General features: G+C 47.7%; 1 protein-coding gene and 1 non-coding gene across 2 annotated transcripts in view; one reads left to right on the top strand and one right to left on the bottom strand.

Moving 5' to 3' along the window:
- CHORDC1 (cysteine and histidine rich domain containing 1) overlaps positions 1-3,343 on the top strand; it is a 49,106-nt gene extending 45,763 nt beyond the window's left edge. The window contains exon 11 of the mRNA XM_068266796.1: positions 2,111-3,343. Within this exon, the coding sequence (XP_068122897.1) occupies positions 2,111-2,266 (156 nt within the window). The 3' untranslated portion in view covers positions 2,267-3,343. The remainder of the gene's footprint in view (positions 1-2,110) is intronic.
- A 13,294-nt stretch (positions 3,344-16,637) lies between these two features.
- TRNAN-AUU (transfer RNA asparagine (anticodon AUU)) lies at positions 16,638-16,712 on the bottom strand. The gene has a single exon. It is a non-coding gene; the product is annotated as a tRNA-Asn (tRNA).
- Positions 16,713-20,698: the final 3,986 nt, after the last annotated feature.

Raw genomic sequence — 20,698 nt, 5'->3', positions numbered from 1 at the left:
AACATAAACTCAGAGTTCGACCACAATTATGTGCAATGTGCAGCAGTGCAAGACTTGCTCTATCGGTTATAGCTTGTAAAGGAAGGATGATCACTGTGGGGTTGGGGGGAGTGAGGCAAGAGATTTCAGAGAGCTGACAGCTGAGGGGAAGAAGCTGTTCCTGTGCCTTGAGGTCCTGGTGGAGATGAACCAAAACCTCAGGCCTGAGGGGAGCTGACTGAAGAAGGTGAAGCCTGGGTGTGAGGGATCATTTGCGAACCTCAACGCTCAGGATCGCAGTCAGGAGTTGTAGAGGAGGTCCAGAGTGGGAACTGGTTTCCAGATGATTCTCTCTGCTGATCTGAGGACCCTCTGTAGTTTGTGTCTGTCGCTAGTGGAGAAGCCAGTGTACCAGACCAGGCTGGAGGAGCAGATTCAGACGTGGTGGAGTAGAAGCTTGTCATAAGTTTCTGGGCCATACCAAACTTCTTCAGTTGGCGGAGGAAGAATAACCTCTCCTGAGCTTCCAAGTCAGGTCATTGGAGATGTTAGAGCACAGGGAACGCTTTCAGCGTCTATGCAATATATGCGATTTGGAGGTCGGGGGTCGTGCTGCTTAAGGTGAACAATTTGACAGTTTTTGCTGTGTTGAGGACCAGGCTGTTCTCCCTGCACCAGTGGCAGATTCTGTCACCCTGGTGGCAGTGTTCCTCATCATTTTTGGTGATGAGCCCACTATGGTGGTGTTGTCAGTAAACTTTATTACTTTGACAGAGTTTGCCGTGGATCTGCTGTTTTTGTATATACAGAGAACCGGTATGGCGACAGTACACATCTTTGAGGGCCCCCTGTTTTGGTGGTCCTTGGTGAAAGGATAGCACCTAGCTTGACTGCCTGGGACTTGTTTCTGAGGAAGTCTGTGATCCACAGGCGTAGTGTAGGGCAGGCCTCGAGCGCAGTAAGGTTCTCCACAAGTGTTTGGGGGATGATGGTGTTAAAGTGTACCAGACACAAATTATATTAAAAGATTTATACATACCTGGGGCTTCCTCCAGCCCCATCCGCACGGATCGCTCCAACTCCGCCGTCATCAGTCTTCTCCAGTACCAGGTCCCGTAACTTCGGCCAGTCTGCCCAAGCGCAGTGCACTCTCTCCGGCGGCGAATAGTACTGTGCAGGCGCAGGCTTAGTTTGCCCATCAGCAAAGCGCTACAGCAGTGTCACCCTATGAGGGTGTTCTCACTGCAGCGTTTCAATTTTAATAAAATCGAACACTTGCTGTCTGTACCATTTTTTGAGCCATTTTTCAAAAAGGCACATTCTTTGAAAATGCGCTTTGCAAAATCGCAATCACTAAGCCATTAGCAATTGCGTTTTATAGTGTGAACTAGGCCTTAGTTTTTGTTCCATGTGAAGATTCAGGTAGGCCAATTTTAGGATGTGATCTACTGTTAAGTGGGGCATTGTCTTTCCAGCTAGAACTATTGGTTGCCTTGTGGCACATAAATGTTGTGTGATTACTAAGTGGAGACAACTAGGTATCTTGTTGAGGCCAATGTGTAAAAGCGCTAACTGGGGAGAAGGGATCACTAAAGCTATTTACCCACGCCACGGTTTTCCGATTATTTTTCCACAGACCGATTTTTTTTGAGTGCCAAGTGGTCGTTTCCATGATATCGTAATGTGGGTACAGGCGCATGACCATATAATGTCGCTTAGCTTCCCAGTCATATCAGATCGCTAAGATCCCAGACGACTCCCGCGCAAAGTACTGCGACCGCTTGAAGTCCCGTTTGCTCCCGGCGTGTAGCATCGCAGGAAGTCATGCACACCTGCCGACAGGAAGAGGCGTTGTCAACGGGACGTCGCAGGACCCGTTTGGCGGTGAGTACGCATCTTAATGAGCCATTTGCTCTCCTCAGATGAAGAGGGCACAGTTAAAACAGTCTGTTGGGGAGTGAGAGGAGAACTAGAGAGTTGGAATTAGGTGATCAAGGGAAGAATATCAGTCAGGGTTACTAATAAAAACAGCACTCCCCTCCCTGAGTGCTCTGTTGATCCTTCCATTAGATCTGTTCCTTTTTTGTGGTCTCATTTAATTGACTGCTGGAATGTTATCTCTTCTTTTCAGATCATCGATGTTCAGAAAAGTTATGTGAATTTAACAGCCACAAAGGTGGAAGTTTTCCTGAAGAAGGCGGAGCCCTTGACGTGGGCGCGACTAGAACTACCTCAGAAGGTTGCTCCTTCCCCTCAACCGAAGGAGGATGAAGACGCCCAGGACTGACCTCAAACTATCATGCTGGCTAGTTGTAGGCGTATTACTTCCCTCCTCCCAAGTGTAACGTTTTACTCAATGATGGATTGTGTTCAAGTTATGGCTTTATTATTATTATTCAATGCATGTCTGATTATGTCTACTCTGTATCCGTTCTTACGTTGCTTGAAAAGCATTCCGTTCTTGTGCAATCTTCAACCACAATATGTATGACCAAGAAAGACATTGTCCTCTCTGCAAGGTACCCCTGGAGAGGATGGAGGTTCCTGTTGCTCAAGTCTGCAGAACATACCATTTTGGTTGGCTGCCATGCTGGTCTTTCGGCTATCATACATTGAATCTTACCCTTTTTCAGAAGAATAAAAGTCCAAAGAACCTAAAGAAAACCTGAGGTGTAATAATTATACAAAAAAGAAATACCAAAGGAGAGGGAAGTCTCTGAATCCTCCATAACCTTCCCACACAGTCCACTGCTGCTGTCCATGACCCTCCTTAACCTTCCTGGCGGTAACCCCGAACGTAGTTCGGGGTAAGCCGCGCAGGAGGTTTTCTCTGGCCCTGCTCGGCCGATTTTCTTACTTTTTTTCTTGCTGGAAGCAGCTAGCACTTTGCTAGCTGCGCCAGCACACTGATCGCCGCCGCCCCGCGCCCGATCGCCGCTATCCGCCCCCCACCCAGACCCCGTGCGCTGCCTGGCCAATCAGTGCCAGGCAGCGCCGAGGGGTGGATCAGGACTCCCAATGACGTCGGTGACGTCATCCCGCCCCGTCGCCATGGCGACGGGGGAAGCCCTCCAGGAAATCCCGTTCTTTGAACGGGATTTCCTGATCGGAGATCGCCGAAGGCGATCGAAGAGGGCGGGGGGATGCCGCTGAGCAGCGGCTATCATGTAGCGAGCCCTGGGCTCGCTACATGATTTAAAAAAAAAAAAAAAACTGCCGCGCTGCCTCTTGGCGGAATTTTTCATACCGCCAGGAGGGTTAAAGAAATACTGTAGGGGGGTCAGGGGAAAATGAGTTGAACTTACCCGAGGCTTCTAATGGTCCCCCGCAGACATCCTGTGCCCGCGCAGCCACTCACCGATGCTCCGGTTCACTTCTGGAATTTCAGACTTTAAAGTCTGAAAACCACTGCGCCTGCGTTGCCGTGTCCTCACTCCCGCTGATGTCACCAGGAGTGTACTGCGCAGGCACAGACCATACTGGACCTGCACAGTACGCTCCTGGTGTCGACAGCAGGAGCAAGGACACGGCAACGCAGGCGCAGTGGTTTTCAGACTTATGAAAGTAGTATGAAATTCCAAAAGTGAACCGGGGGCAGGGCCGGAGCATCGGAGAGTGGCTACGTGGGCACAGGCTGTCTACGGCGGAAGCCCCGGGTAAGTTTAACTCATTTTCGCCCAACCCCCCTACAGTATTCCTTTAAGGTTGTGGTTCCTCTGGTGGCAGGAGCGTGGTGGGAGTACGGCCATGCTCGTGCCTGATAGGATTACCGACAAACCCTTGACGTAATTTTCCGTGGGTCCACGCCCGCCAATGGGAAACTGGAGGATGCCGTGGGAAGCCTCTACAGGGTCCATAGGCTTCCCGCTTCTTAGGAAAGTATCTGTTTTTGTACCCGAGTTTTGCCTTGGGTATACTTTAAACAACTATTTGAGGGAATGAAAAGTATTAGTCACAGAACCAACTTGAGCAACCAGGAACAGAAGCAGGTGAGCAACAACCACCTCTCCGTAGTTATTTCATGACTTTTGTGGCTCAGGGGAAATGAGTCTGGTGCAATCTCCACCTTCCCACTCTTAGTTGCCCTTTCTGTACTGATGAAGAGAAACTCCACTTTTGTTGAGGTAAACAATCTATTTATTTGTATATATTGCAAGGATTAATGACAGACCTTATTTCAGCTTGCTACCATTTTGTGTCCCTCCATGGTGTGTCTAATAAATGGGCATGTCAGAGTTTGCTGCTGGTCATGGATTAGTCCAGGTGTTAAAAATGAGTGACCAGAGCTCCAGCTTTGTGCAGATAAAGCAATAGCATCAGCTTTGCGCTGATGAAGCAATAGGAGAGTGTATGAGCAGTTTTTACTCCGGACAGGGTACAAAGATTGATCTTGGATCATAAGTAAATCGCCCAGCATTAGGGACACTTCTGGGAATAGGCACACTTGCCCAGGGCCGGGTCGAGGCATAGGCTGGAGAGGCTCCAGCCTCAGGGCGCAGTGTAGGAGGGGGCGCAGAATTCATTCAGCTGTCATTCCTAATTGTGTATGAAGCAGAAAGAAATAAGAAAAGGGGATACATGGCAGCGACTGCAAGCCAGATAACTAGATATTAAGGTGTTGGGGAGGTTGTGGGCCCTGTGGCCCTCTTAGTCTAATAGCAATCAGTGTGTGTCGGCTGGGGTGGGAGGGATGGAGGGGCGCACTTTGGTGTCTCAGCCTTGGGTGCTGGAGGACCTTGTCCCTGCTCTGCTGACTTGCCAGAATGTTTATATATGATATCTTTAGGGCATTAGATATTAACATAAAAACAATTCCTTCTAAGTCAGTTACAAGTACTTCAGAGTTCAGTTAAGTATTTCTTATGGCTTAGCTCATTTCTGTTACAGCTGAAAGCCAGGTAAAGTGCAGAATGCAAAGCAGGAACTTGTAACTGGGTGTGGCTGCACACGGGCTGTGAGCAGAACTTTGGCATGAATAATTCCCTTTGGATCTGAATAGACCACCTTGTGGGAATGAAACTCGCTGTAGAAAACATGTGCAAAAATTATTATTTTGGAGCAGTTGCCTCCACCAATCAGTGGACTGTTACTTTGGCTACCGAGCAACACTGTTCAGCATGACTACAAAATCATGGCTGCTGATTGAATGTTAATAACTGTTTACAAGAAGCTTTGCGCACCAGTGAGATGCACCGTATTGTTTCTTTTCACAAAAGTGGAGCTGCTTTCTCTAAATACCTTTAATATCAGGGTAAAGGTCTAGTCATGTGATTGCTGTGGCCAACCCCTCTTTCACCTGTACTAGATTTAGTAACTGTTATTTATTTATTTCATGTGGCAGCAAGGGTGGGATGTAACAGGTAGCAATTGCCAATGAGGTGGAATTGGACCAATCAAAATCATCAGCTACTCCAAGTTGCAGAAAATTAACAAAATTTGCATCAGCTTGAAATTAGCATATTATGACAGGCTTATTTTTTCTGAGCCCAAAGGTCATCTTTAAAGAGCACTTAGACCCAAAACAGGCTTTGGAGGGTGATCTTCCTGCACCTCAGCCAGGACAGGTGTTTTTTTTCCACTTTTATTCAAGTTCTCAATATACACCTGTCCACTAGAGGGAGCAAGGCACAGAATTACTGTATTGTATACACTGTAGTAGATCCTCCATAGGAAGGAATATATGAAGAGCTCACCTGGGACCTGAGTTAACAAAACACCTCCGGGCATCTCCAGTGGGGGTATCATAAGTTATAGCAATCAAAGAAAACAATCACTCGGCTAACTCAGAAGTTTCCAGAGTCTGTGCATCAAAGGCCGCCGGCCTGAAGTATCCAAAAAGTAGATCTGCGCTCACCTGTTACTACAGTGCCTCTTTAATTAAATGTGTTTGCTGTTAAAGTGGACCAGAACTCTTGCACAGGACAGAAGGAAAAAAAATGAGAAATGCACCCTGCATGAATTTAGAGCATTTAGCCTTTCTAATTTCCCCTCATCTGTGACTAATCACAACTGTAATTTGATCTCTCAACTTTCGGCTCAGGAACCTTGGCAGAGCAGCTAATTTGTAACCACAGGACGCTAGCCCTATGTCTGCTTCCGTGAAAGCAGGATGTAGACACACTGCAGATTTATTGCAGGATTTGTATCGGCTGTAACAAAGGTGGTGTTCTTAAACCCAATAGCAGCTTCAGTAGAGTTATCTCGTTTGAGATAAGTGCACTGCTGTCGCCCTCAGTCGGCAGAACTAGTTGAGCTGTGAATTCTTTTAATGCTTTGATCTCTCTCTACTAGCAGAAAATACAGAAACTTAAAGCAGAAATCTCACACTGCCCCATAGTGATAAGTCTCTCTCTCTCTCTCTCTCTCTCTCTCTCTCTCCACTAAAGAGCTGTTTGTATGATCTTGACATAAATCATGCCATGGCATCTCCCTGCACTGTGAGCGTCGGGGACTTGTGATTTTTACAGAGATTACCTTATTTTGAGATGAGAGCAAGCAAAATATTTTGTAGGGAAACCAGTTTTATGGTATGTTCTGCCAGACTGGAATTCTGCTTTAATAGCAGACAATTTTTAATCAGTTCACTTCAGGATTGCTATAACTGGTACAATATTCCCACTGGTGATGCCTTTAGTAAATCAAGTCCTTAGTCAGGTCACCTCCAGTCAGATTCTAGTGATGCCTTAGTGACTGAGGTGATATTTCAGCCTGCCAGTGGCTGTGTCTGTACTGAGGGCGTATCTCCACGTTGTAACGCCAGATCAGAGATGGGTAACACTCCTCCCAAAATGGAAAAAATAAATCTATTTTTGGATGGAGTTAAGAATATGTATTTTTTATTTTTAAATAAACTGCTGAATTTCTACTTCTTGAAAGTTGCATTATTTCTTGTGTGTAGTGCCATCTGCAGGTGATATGTGGTATTGAAGCTATATGAGTCTATATGACATTCTATCAGAATCAGAAACTTTATTTCGCCAAGCACGACTGGGTCGTGCCCGGAATTGGGCTTGGCACGTACAGGGTACTGATACACAATATAGTTACAGATACAGGACAGGACATGCAGTAGGAACAGAACATTATACAACCTTTATGCAGAGGGACACAATGTGGCATAAGTTACAACAAACACAACCGAAAGGTACGCTTGAGCTGGAGCGCCGTCTAGGTGCAGAGTGCTTCAGGCGTCATGGTATTGTGGGGTGGGGATGGGCATTTCCATGGAGAGAGTTCAGGAGGTTGACAGCCGAGGGAAATAAACTGTTCTTATGTATATTACTCTTAGAACTGTCAGTGTGAAGGAAGTGATGTGATGCCATTTAAAGTGTCTTCATCAGAAATATTCAAGCTATAAAGTCTATGTATGTAGTAGGGGCGGAGGTTGAAACCGCAGTAATGTTGGAAGTGCTCTCCCCAGATTTTTTTTTTCCAGCTGGGTGGGGCAAAAAAAAGGTGGGTGGGGCACGACGGAGATTGTAGGGTCGGAACAACTCTAGCTACAGCATAGGAGGAGGATGAGGAGGTGAGCTGATGACAGCCAGGTGCTCACTAAAATTAGCTGGGTGGAGCATCCGGCTAAAATAGCTTGGGGAGAACACTGACTGGTGTTTTGGGGAATGTAGCATAGGTGTATATAGAGACTTTAAAAGGAAGGTCCAGGCAAAAAAAAGTGTTTCACTTACCTGGGGTTTCTACCAGCCCATGCAGCCATCCTGTGCCCTCATAGTCACTCACTGCTGCTCCTGTCCCCCGCTGGCAGCTAGTTCAGTTTTTGCCAACCTCGCATTGCGTACATTTTTACGCATTCCCGCTAGTGCAGGAACATTAACACATACATTTTAAGCAACGTGTACATTTTTATTTAACGCGTAAAAATGTATGTGTTCATGTTCCTGCACTAGCGGGAATGCATAAAAAATGTACACAATGCGGCCCGCCGACCTCCGAGGTCGGCAAGCTGCCAGCGGGGGACTGGAGCAGCAGTGAGTGACTACAAGCGCACAGGATGGCTGCATGGGGCTGGTAGAAGCCCCAGGTAAGTGAAACTCATTTTTTTTTTTTTTTTTTTCTTTGCCTGGACCTTCCCTTTAACCCCCTTGGCGGTATGAAAAATACCGCCAGGGGGAAGCGCAGCAGTTTAAAAAAAAAAAAAAAAAAAAATTTTAATCATGTAGCGAGTGATAGCCGCTGCTCAGCGGCATCCCCCCGCCCGCTTCGATCGCCTTCGGCGATCACCGATCAGGAAATCCCGTTCAAAGAACGGGATTTCCTGGAGGGCTTCCCCCGTCGCCATGGCGACGGGGCGGGATGACGTCAGCGACGTCGGGACGTCATTGGGAGACCCGATCCACCCCTCGGCGCTGCCTGGCACTGATTGGCCAGGCAGCGCTCGGGGTCTGGGGGGGGGGGAGGCCGCACGCCGCATCGGATAGCGGCGATCGGGCGCGCGGCGGCGGCGATCAGGGTGCTGGCGCAGCTAGCAAAGTGCTAGCTGCGTCCAGCAAAAAAAAAATTATGAAAATCGGCCCAGCAGGGCCTGAGCGGCACCCTCCGGCGGCTTACCCCGTGTCACACACGGGGTTACCGCCAAGGAGGTTAAAGAACAGTTTTTTACTACAGATTTACAGTTTCATTATTGCATATTTCTCTCCTCCCCATGTTCACCTCCTAATAGAGACTTGTCTTCAATGCATCCGAAGCAGAAGCTACTAAAAGTGTTCACAAACACTGTTGTACTGAGTCAGGCAAAAACGGCACAGAAAATGTGGCTGCACCTGGCGCGGCCATCGGCTGTAATGGGAATTACGGCTATAAGGACAGTAATTTGGACGCCGCCAAGAGACGGAACCCGAATTACGATAAACAGAGTAATTCAGCCAGCGAAGTACATGTTACCCCATAATGTGGTTTACTTACCCAGAAGTCTTTGGGACGTCTGCGTTCCATTACACGTCATAGGTTGCATGACTCACTACCACGCTTACTTTTTCAAACCGTAAGGAGCAAGTAAGTGGTGGAATGCGGCTTTCATTACGCCTATGACACGTAATGGAGAGCAGACGTCCCAAAGACTTCTGGGTAAGTTAACCCCTCCTATCCCACGATCACATGTGAAGTCATTAGATTGCATTTGAATTCCGAATTCGAGTAGTACGCTACTCGGAAGCCCAAGCCTGGCCTTAATTACTTGTATGCGGTTATAGCATGATTAATGAACACTGTGCAGAGATGCTGAATCAGACCTGTGTCATTCAGCTACTGGGTGTTTGTTTCGTGATACTGCTAAATAAGTTTTAGTGAACCCTGCTAGCAGTTACTGCTCAGATGGGCTGCTCCTGAAAATTCAGGTTTTTTTATGTTTTGTTTTTTAAGGCCCAATACATCTAATAGTCTTGTGATGGCTGAAATTACTGTCTGCACTACTGTCTTCCCTCCGGTCACTTCCTGTAGTGCAGCATGATTTGCAGCTGTTAAAACTGAAAGGCTGACTGGTGCTGAGTTTGCAGGGGAATTACAAAAGGATGCTGTTGTTTTGTAGTGCAAAAGGTCATATGACAGACCCTGCTCCACCTTGTCCTCACAGGTTAAACCAAGCATTAGTCAACCCAGGGTACAATTTACACATAAAATTTTGATTGGGCAATTTTCACACTTTTATGTTGACTAACAGGGTACTTGCATATTATACTGATTTTGACTACCCCCTATTTAACCTCCCTAGCGTTCTGGACGAGCTCAGCTCGTCCAGCAAAAACTTGCTGAAAGTGTTTTGGACGAGCTGAGCTCGTCAATCCCGCCAGGGAAATTTCCTGTTTCTCTGCACCGCCCGCTGCAATTTTCCCTCATCAGAGGGATTCCCCAGGATGGCTGGATGCCTGACTGCACGCTGTGGGTAGCGATCTGTGCTACCCCCAGCATACAGAACAAGCATCCAGCCACCCTGGGGAATCCCTGTGCAGCTGGTGGGGCAGAGAATGTGCTGCGTGCAAGGATTCCCCCTATGTGTGCGGACGGGTGTCCACTCTGTGCAGGGGGATTCCCTATGCGGGCTGGTAGTGGCCGGCGGGGATCCCCTCTGTGCAGCAAGGGGGGGGGGGGGGGGGGTGTCCCGTTCTATGCTGGCTGGTAGTGGCCGGCGGGGACCCCCCTTCTGGGCGGGAGGGTGTCCTGGTCCTTTGCAGGCTGTGGGTGGCCGGCGGGGACCCCCCTTCTGGGCGGAGGGGGGGGGGGTGTCCCCGTCCTTTGTGGGCTGTGGGTGGCCTTTCCCTCCCCCCTCCCATCCCCCATGCAAGCCCCCCCTTCCCCCTGAACCCCTTCCCTCGGTGTGAGTCCTGTTCTACTCACCAGGTTGTCTCCAGCGGCGCCAGCAGAATCCCTTCTTTCTCTAACGCCGAAGTCCCGGTCTGTGACGTTACTGCTACGAGGCTCAGTGACGTCACCAAGCCTCGTAGCGGTAATTACACAAAGCATGAGACTTCGGGGATGGAGGAAGAAGGGATTCTGCGCCGCCGCCGCTGGAGACAGCCTGGGTGAGTAGAACAGGACTCACACCGAGGGAAGGGGTTCAGGGGGAAGGGGGGGCTTGCACGGGGGATTGGAAGAGGGAGGGAAAGGCCACCCACAGCCCGCAAAGGACGGGGACATCCCCCCCCCCCGCCCAGAAGGGGGGTCCCCACCGGCCACTACCAGCCAGCATAGAATGGGGACACCCCACAGCCTGCAAAGGACAGGGCCCCCCTCCCTGCCCCCCTCCCTGCCCAGAAGGGGGGTCCCCAAAGGCCACCAACAGCCTGAAAAGAACAGGGACACACCCCCCCCCCCCAGAAGGGGGATCCCGACCAAATAAAAAAAATGATTGCAAAAAAAAAAAAAGTTTAAAATGATTGGCAATTAATTGAACCACTTCTTGCACGGAAATCCTGGGCAAATAGAACGCCAGGGAGGTTAAAAGAGGTATAGCTAACCAGCAAGCTCATGGTGAACCAGAGCTCATTGGAGTGTGTGAGGGGCTACAATGGTCCTGAAAGGCCCCTTACTAAAATTGTATGGAAAACAAAAACTCAACCAATCTGAAACAGTCTGTATGCATGTTGGATTATTATGGCTCTGTACAAATTAACAAACTGACACATCATTGCATTCCAGCGGTTCTGGAGGTGTGTTTAGCTTCTAAGGGTAGAATGGTTAATTTGCATATATTCAGCAGTGATGCACTGGGATACATCTCAAGCTCACTTCAACATGAATTATCGCATTCTTTTTATTTAAAAGATATTGTCACCTCTACTGTTCTCCCTCTATACCAATAACTGCATCTCATCCGCTGACTCTGTGAAAGTCATCAAATTTGCAGACGACACCACTATCATCGGCCTTATTGGTAAAAACGGGGAGCAGGAGTACCGCAGCGAAGTCGAGAGAATATGCAACTGGTGCATAGACAATAACCTTGTCCTCAACGCAGCAAAGACTGTTGAACTAGTGGTAGATTTCAGGCGAAACCCTACCCCCCTCCCACCTGTCCTCATTGGGGGTACAGAAGTCTCTAAGGTGACATCTGTTCGGTTCCTCGGCACAACTCTTACTAACAAGCTGAAGTGGGAGCTAAACACCACCAAAATCCAGAAGAAATCTCAGCAGAGGCTGTTTTTCCTGCGCCAACTGAAGAGATTTGGCATGCCCAAGGAGCTGCTGACCAGCTTCTACACTTCCACCATTGAGTCCATCCTCTGCTCCTCAGTCATTGTCTGGTACGCGGGCGCAACGGCCAGCGACAAACACAAACTTCAGAGAGTCATAACGGACACGGAGAAGATCATCGGATCTCCTCTTCCACGTCTCGATCTCCTCCACTCCGCCAGGATGAGGAAGAGGGCCACCATGATCTCCCGTGACCCCTCTCACCCAGGCAGCCACTACTTCAAGCTCCTCCCGCTGGGCCGTCGCTACAGGACCATACCATCCAAAACCACTAGGCGGAAGAATACCTTCTTCCCTCAAGCTGTCCGGTTACTGAACTCCAACCTCCCCCTGACGGGCTCACATACCATTGCGCTCTAGCTGGATCGATCAAACCGGTCCCCGCTGTTGTCTCCCTGGCCTATCCAGATAGACTCGGGGCCACTACCTGCACCCCTATTATTATTATTACTAATATCATTATTATTATTATTTACTGGGCTGTATTTTGCACAGCAGTGAAATGGACGATATGAACTGATTCTGCATTTTAAATTGTACGCATTGTAAATTGTCTTATACTCCTGCCTATGCCATGTGAACCACAACTAATTCCGATTACAGCTTTGCTGTACTTGGCGAAATAAAGTGATTCTGATTCTGATATTTAGAAAAAGCTCTTGCAGTGTAAACAAGTCATAAAGTATATAGCTTTGCTCAAGCCTGGATTTACAACACAGGAGCCTATAGGCACAGATGCCCTGGCACCTTAAGCTACGTACACACATGCGACAACGATCGTTCGTTGTCAACGACGAACGAACTTTTAATTGATGAAAGAACGACCTAAGTAAAGTTAGTTTTAAAAGGTGTGTAACGATCTGATCGTTAGAAGAAACGTTACATCATGTAAAAGTAAATATTGCGCCATGCGCATAAAAATGAAAAGTTTCATGGAGAAATAGTGAAATGCGCATGTCAAGCCTAGTACGAACGATCGTTTCCAACGATGTACTACTTTTGCAAACGATCGTCGTTGGGAAAAATCTGCCAAGCTAGATCATTCGTTTTGAACGATCTAGCTCGTCCGTCGTTAGACTTAATGGTCGTTGGCTGCTTTTTTCAAACGATCGTCGTTTGAAATGATCGGGGAATGATCGTTTCAAATGACTATAGTCGCATGTGTGTACGCACCTTTAGACTTCACCCTTCATGAAGCTACAAACCCCCTCTGAACCGCAATCGTGACTATTGCACTGATACAAATGCACAGGAGGAAGGTAGGTTTACCTGCAACAAGACAGGTAGTTCAAACCTGACTAGACTGCTTGAGACGGCTTTGAAAAGACGGCGCAAGTAACTATAACTTATTACAGGAACTAGAGATCTGCTTTAATGTGTAGAGGGAAGGGAAACCGCTTCAAATGTATGGGGGGGGGGGGGGATGGCTGGCTGGTGAGGCCCATTTGGGTAATCAAGATCAATGTTTATATGGCCAGCTTTAGGTATTTTTTGCCTAACCGGTGATAAAATTAAGGCCAACTAGTTCAGCAAGGATAGAAACCAAAATATAAAAAGAGCAGACTTCTAGATTGTACTGGAGATTTATCCTGCCTAACCAGCTCTGCCTGCCAGCAGCCCAGCAATCTCTCTTGAATGTCAGCATTTTATTTTAATTTTTTTACCACAGGTACCTATTTTTAGTAGTCTAGGAGCCATCTTTAGCTCAAAGTGTGCACACCTGAAAAGTTTGACACAGTGTGAGAGCCAAACCTTCTGCGGGGCCCTGAGTGCAGCCAGAGCGGAGTATAAATTTGAGCAGCCAGTGTGAGCGGAGACAGAGCAGGGGGGGGGGGGGGTTTGCAGGAGTACATTTGAAATTGGCGCAGGATACAGCGGTATATGGCTAATCCTGCTTCTGCACAAGTCCCGGCCGTTTTAATTACTATTCCCCCTCCAGGCCGCCATGGATAGTGGGGGAATGAAATAATTCGGCTTCCAGCGATTCCTGGAGGCCGAATTATTGTGTTTTTTAAGCAACTTCGGCTCCGTCTTCTGATGGAACCGACGTTACTGAGCGCCACTATAGACTGATTCCCATTACAGTCTATGGCGGCGCCCAAATCTAGCAGCGCTGAAAAGCACTGCTCCGTTTTGCAGGCAGAACGATCCTGGAGTCAGAGTGCCATGTGCAATGCCGATCACTTTTGCAGCGATGAGCAGTCGGAACATCAGCTCTGTGTCTAATCCCTAAAATGCCCTCTAGCAGCACCTTGAGCCTTTCACGCTGTCTCAAGACACCTCAAAAGTTGACTAGAGATAGCCTGAACCTCCGATTTTAGGTTTGCAAACCTACTGCGAAAGTTTGGTTTGCGCAAACTTTCGTGAACACTTCAATGGGGAGGTAAATATGGAAATGTAGAAAAAAATTATGCTGGCCAGAAAAGTGATGGAAAAGATGTTTCAAGGGGTCCAACACCTGAAGGGAGACATGGTTGAGTGGGATAGACGTCAAAAGTCCCGAAATTTTTTTTTTTTATTTTGGCACAAAGCAGTGTTTTAAGGGCAGAAATCACATTCAATGCTAAATTGCAGGCCTAAACTACTTTATAACATCTTGCATATCAATCAGGGAGTGCAAGTCTTCCTCCTCCTTCTTCCTTCCTCGTCTTGTCTTCCAGGGATTTGTAGGATGTCAAAATCAAGCTTACATACATTGGCAGGGAATCGAACCCAGGTCAACTGCTTTGAAGGCAGCTATGCTCACGACTATACCACCAACACAACATGCTGAAGCCAGCTTAGCATGTACCATTGTGATATACCCAAGAGAAAAATGAGCTTGCTTAGGGATTTGTAGGATGTCAAAAGCAACCTCACATACATTGGCCAGGAATCGAACCCAGGTTAACTGCTTGGAAGGCAGCTATGCTCACCACTGTACAACCAACGCTACATGCTGAAGCCAGCCTAGCATGTACCATTGTAATATACCCAAGAGAAAAATGAGCTTGCTTATTTGCCTAATTTGCTAGATGAAAGCAGTGGGACACATGGTGATACTGCTTACAGGCTTCAATTCAAGACTTCAGAAAGATTATGTGCCCCCCTGGATGATGCTGGTGTAACACACAGCAAAGGACAGCAATTTGAAGTCTGGACATCCATGCCCTCATCTCCCGCCTTGATTACTGTAACTCCCTCCTTTCTGGCCTCCCCCTGAAACGCACTGTCCCCCTTCAATCAGTGATGAACGCTGCTGCAAGACTCATCCATTCTTCGCACCGCTCTGCATCCACATCTCCCCTTTGTGAATCCCTGCACTGGCTCCTTATCCATTTCAGGATAAGTTTCAAGATTCTATGCCGGGCGTATAAATCTGTGCACAAAACCTGCCCTACCTACATCTCGGAGCTTGTTCACAGGTATACACCAGGTCTCCCCCCTCAGTTTCTCCAACGACCTTCGCCTTACCAACCCACACATTTCACACTCCCATGCCCGCCTGCAGGATTTCTCAAGAGCTGCCCCCACCCTCTGGAATGCCCTTCCACCACCCATCAGACTTGCTCCCTCTTTCAACATTCAAGCAAGCCCTCAAAACCCACCTCTTTATGATGGCCTACCCACCTCCTACCACACAGTAACTCTCTAAGGAATATTTAACAGCCCCACCTAGTGTTTCCACCCCTCCCTTTAGATTGTAAGCCTCTGGCAGGGTCCTCCCTTCCCTAGTGTAATCTACAGGATCATGTGCTCCTGTCCTATGACAGCCTGTACTTGTATTACTGGGCCTACCTAACCAGCCCATATTGCATGATCATGTATTTTGTACAATTTGCATGTATAACTTTGTTCTATGTGTATAACCCTATGTATGTCATCCTTGTATCATTGTATATATATTTATTGTCCAGCGCTGCGTAATATGTTGGCGCTTTATGAAATACAATAAATAATAATAATTCCAGGGCAAGGGTGGGAAGGATGAAAAGCAAGGCGGCTATGCAATCATTCCTGCTAACCTAAAGCTTACTTGTGTCTTACAACAAATTGGCTTAAGACTTTACCAAATCCAATGCTTCAATATGGGGAAGCTTCTCTGCTTTTTTTTTTTTTTTTTTGCTGTCACAGTTCACTCATCTCTTCAACTACAAGAAAGGCCCAGGAGTAGTCTTAGCTACCGTAATATCTATGATACTGCAGGGCCCTTATTACACTTTCTCTTACAGGACTATGGAAACCGTTTTGCCCATGCGATAAAGCGAGGTGCAAAAATGAAATCATGCCTAGCAGAGGATGGTTTCAATCCTTCAACCTCTGGGTTATGGGCCCAGCACGCTTCTGCTGCGCCATTCTGCTTACGTTTGTATATAACCTTCAAGTTTATGAAGGGTACATTAGTTGAAATAGTTACACTACTATGTTACAGCAAGGCCCTAATGGCACTTTCTCTTACGGGGCTATGGCCACCGATTGGCCCATGTGGTAAAGCAAGGTCTAAAACCCAAAAGTACACCTAGCAGAGGATGGTTTCGATCCATCGACCTCTGGGTTATGGACTCAGCACGCTTCCGCTGCGCCACTCTGCTGCTGTACAGCAGATGCTTCGTTGTAGAAAAACGTGAGTGCGACCACTTATCCGTACGGAAAAATGGGCACTCCTTTGCCTACTTCTGGCCTTGGTCATCATGAAAGGATCATAGAAATATATGTAGAAATTATATATACAGGTTTTGTTTAAAGTGGCGTTAAACTTCTTGGAGCAGACTTTTTTCCTCCCTCCACAAGACACACATGCATCCACATAAAACCGTTTAGCAACAACTGTGTGCACAATCTCTGTTATGCAATCAGTTAGCGTGTTCGGCTGTTAACCGAAAGGTTGGTGGTTCAAGCCCAGAGAGAGAAAGAGATGATTCTACATGGCTATCTGGGGTTCTCTTTGGACAACTGTTGAATGCAAAAGGGAAGGCTGTCCCTGGGTGGGCTTGAACCCACCAACCTTTCAGTTAATAGCTGAATGCGCTAACCGATTGTGCCACAGAGACTGTGCATGCAGTTGCTGTTGAATTATTTTATGGGGATGTATGTGTTGTGTGCCTTTTGGAGAGAGGAAGTAAATCTGCTCCAAGAAGTTTCAGCATGTAGCGTTGGTGGTATAGTGGTGAGCATAGCTGCCTTCCAAGCAGCTGATCTGGGTTCGATTCCTGGCCAAAAGAGCTGTTGTGGGGTGCTATTTTAGGAATAACAATCAGCCAGGAGCAAGCTAAGAAGCTTACAAGAGCCTGACTAATCTTTCCCTATGAGAGTGCCAGCAGCTTTCCCTTCACTAATTACTATAGGGACACGAATGACTATAATGGCCGGTGCTGCCTGCCTTATATAAGGGGTGGGGTGGCTCCAGGAGATAGTGTAGCCTGATTGGCTACACTGGGCCTGCTGACTGTGATGTAGAGGGTCAAAGTTGACTCTAATGGTGCACTATGGGGGCGAACCAAACCTCTGGGGAAAGTTTGCGATCGCGAACCACCCAAAGTTCGCCTGAAACCGTTCACCGGCAAATCGTTCGGGCCATCTCTATTTATGACTCACATATAAACAGACACAGATAAACAGACACAGATAAACAGATAAACAGGGGGGGGGGCTTGACCATATTTTTTATGCTTAAAATTTTGACTTATACATGATTATATACGGTAAGTATTCACAGCCCAGCCTTTGGCAGCAATTACAGCCTCCAAAGTATTAAGCAAAGGTACATTGACAGTCTGAATGATGCCACACCTATCCTTGGCCTTTGGCAGTTTCAGCCTTCCTCTTTGCAGCACCTCAAGCTCCATCAGGGTGGATGGAGATCTCTCCAGAGATATTCATTTGAATTAAAGTCTGGGTTCTGGCTGGGCCACTCATGGACATTCACAGAGATGTCCTGAAGCCACTCCTTTAATATCTTGGTCGTGTGCTTATGGTGGTTAGACGGGTGACAGTTCATCTTTCTGACAAGAGCTCTGCATGTTAGCCAGGATAAAAGGGAAATATGACTCCAACAGAGACATCCTGGATGAAAACCTACTCCAGTCTGCCAGTTCCTGAGGCTGAAAAACATCTCCACAGCATAATGCTGCCACTATGCTTCACTGTAGGGATTGTATTTGCCTGATGAGCTGTGCCTGGTTACCTCCAAACGCGACACCTGGCATTCACAGAGTTCAATCTGTCTCACACCACAGAATTGTGTTTCTCATGAGCAGGGCCGGATTTGTACTTACCAGTGCCCTAGGCCTGCTGTCACCAAGCGCCCCCCAACCCCCCCCCCCCCCCCGCCACCACCACCACCAAAAAACATTCTGTCCAACTATCTGACTAGCGATCACTGGTTTGAATGGGCTCATTTCAGTTGTGCTGCTGTGCCCCTCATTGAACAAAGAATCAGTGGATGCTCTGTCCTCTCACGATGGAAATTTGCGCTCCTGCTCGAATGTGCACAGCTGCCGATAGTGTTCTGGGAATGCATACTTGAGAAATTACGCTGATGTATGATCGGTACTCGTCAAGAATGCATAACACTGTACCGGCCTTGGTTGCTGTGCACATCTGGGCAGGAGCAGAAAATTACAGGGAGAGCAAGTGGCCAGAGCATGCGCTGCTTCTTTGTCCTCTGTGCGACTGGCTGCAGTCAGAGCCACAAACAGGTGACAGGGAGCGCGAGTGGCCAGAGCATGCGCTGCTTCTTTGTCCTCTGTGCGACTGGCTGCAGTCGGAGCCACAAACAGGTGACAGGGAGCGCGAGTGGCCAGAGCATGCGCTGCTTCTTTGTCCTCTGTGCGACTGGCTGCAGTCAGAGCCACAAACAGGTGACAGGGAGCGCGAGTGGCCAGAGCATGCGCTGCTTCTTTGTCCTCTGCGACTGGCTGCAGTCAGAGCCACAAACAGGTGACAGGGAGCGCGAGTGGCCAGAGCATGCGCTGCTTCTTTGTCCTCTGTGCGACTGGCTGCAGTCGGAGCCACAAACAGGTGTCAGGAAGCGTGAGTGACCAGAGCATGCGCTGCTTCTTTGTCCTCTGCGACTGGCTGCAGTCAGAGCCACAAACAGGTGACAGGGAGCGCGAGTGGCCAGAGCATGCGCTGCTTCTTTGTCCTCTGTGCGACTGGCTGCAGTCGGAGCCACAAACAGGTGACAGGGAGCACGAGTGGCCAGAGCATGCGCTGCTTCTTTGTCCTCTGTGCGACTGGCTGCAGTCGGAGCCACAAACAGGTGTCAGGGAGCGTGAGTGACCAGAGCATGCGCTGCTTCTTTGTCCTCTGTGAGACTGGCTGCAGTCAGAGCCACAGACAGGTGGCAGGGCAGTGCGAGTGACCAGAGCATGCGCTGCTTCTTTGTCCTCTGTGCGGCTGACTGCAGTTGGAGCCACAAACAGGTGGCAGGGCAGTGCAATGGAGAAAAGCCCAAACAATACAGAGAACAGGTAAGTAGCAAACATCCTGTCAAGACCCACTTTGGATGTTTGGTTGTAATTAGTGTGGACCTGAACTCAGAACTTCCTCTCTGCTCTAAAAGATACTCAACAACATAACCTTTAAAGAAAAAACATTTCTTTGTTACAGCTGATACAAATCCTGCAATAAATAGACAGTGTGTCTAATTCCTACTTTCTTGGAAGCAAATATATTAACATCTTGTGCTTTAAAATAAGCTTATATGCTGTGGCAGTCAGGTGACACAGGGAAGATATCAAATTTGTGATTAGACACAGATGTGGAAGAATTCGAAAGGCTCTCTAAATACACACATGGTGCATGTCTCTGCATGGTTTCCTTCTGTCCTGTGCAAGAGTTCAGCTCCACTTTAAAGCATCTGAATGACATTTATTTATATTTGCCGAAAAATCTACGTATCTCTTTTGAATGCTGAATGTACATATGGCGGTGTGCTTTAACATATAGACAGTATACAGGAACAAAGTCTGAAGAAGGCTTATTAGCAGAAAGATTACTCTTTTTCTTTTAAGCCAATAAATGGTATCATCCTGATTCAAAACTCTGTGCTTTCGCTGATGGCTAAGATGGTGCAATGCTTTACTGCTACAGGAAAGCAGAAGGATGCCAATTCATACACACTAGCATAGAGGTAGTAACAGCTCAGGTGACAGTGACAGTTTAGCAATGAAAGGGAAGCATACAGCATTTTTATTCCAGGCTGCAGCAGTTCTCATAGATGGTCAGAGATGAAGGACAGAAAATGAGTCAGGAAAGAGTTAACTTAAGCAGAGACCAGATCACTGGCTAAGAAGAAAAGAAAGCAATAAATTAGGCCTAGATAAGAAAGTGTAATTTACAACTGCTGGGGTCAGACAGTGTCACAGCTCTAAAAGAGAAGGCGAAGAAACTAGCAGAAATGTTTGTGAATGCCTGCATTAGAACTCAGCGGAACTTAGTTTTATCTTCTTTGTAATGTAAATCCCTGGTATTTCTCACATCCACTTGTACTGTATGTCGATCCATATAAATAATTGGATCATCAGGTGACAGTTATGATTGATCCTGATTGTTATAACACATCAGGAAGTAAGAGGTGCAGGGATTGGGGAACTCTGGAATTCCTCTATTAGTGCAGAGCAGGGCGCTGGCTGGCTGCGCTGGGGGAACAGAGGAGATGATTTACTTTGACATATGACCTCTTCTCTCTCCAAGTCATGCCGCCCTACTGATCTTATCTGATTTTATCGCCCTAGGCCGTGGCCTCTGTGGCCTTTGCAGAAATCCGGGCCTGCTCATGAGACTTTCTGGTGCTTTTTGGCAAACTCCAGGCAGGCTGTTGTGTGCCTTTTACTGAGTGGCGTCTGTCTGGCCACTTTGCAGCAATCTACCAATCATGCCTGTATGGTAGAGATGGTTGTCCTTCTGGAAGCTTCTCTTCTCCACAGAGTATCTCAGGCCCTTTGGTAACACTGACCCATAGGGTTCTTGGTCACCTGACTAAAGCCTTTCGTCCCCAATCGCTCAGTTTAGATGGCTGGCCAGCTCTAGGAAG

This window comes from Hyperolius riggenbachi, chromosome 2, assembly GCF_040937935.1.
Source record: "Hyperolius riggenbachi isolate aHypRig1 chromosome 2, aHypRig1.pri, whole genome shotgun sequence".
Classification (NCBI taxonomy): domain Eukaryota; kingdom Metazoa; phylum Chordata; class Amphibia; order Anura; family Hyperoliidae; genus Hyperolius; species Hyperolius riggenbachi.
The sequence above is the reverse complement of the archived record's forward strand: the minus strand, read 5'-3'. Positions and strand labels throughout refer to the sequence as shown.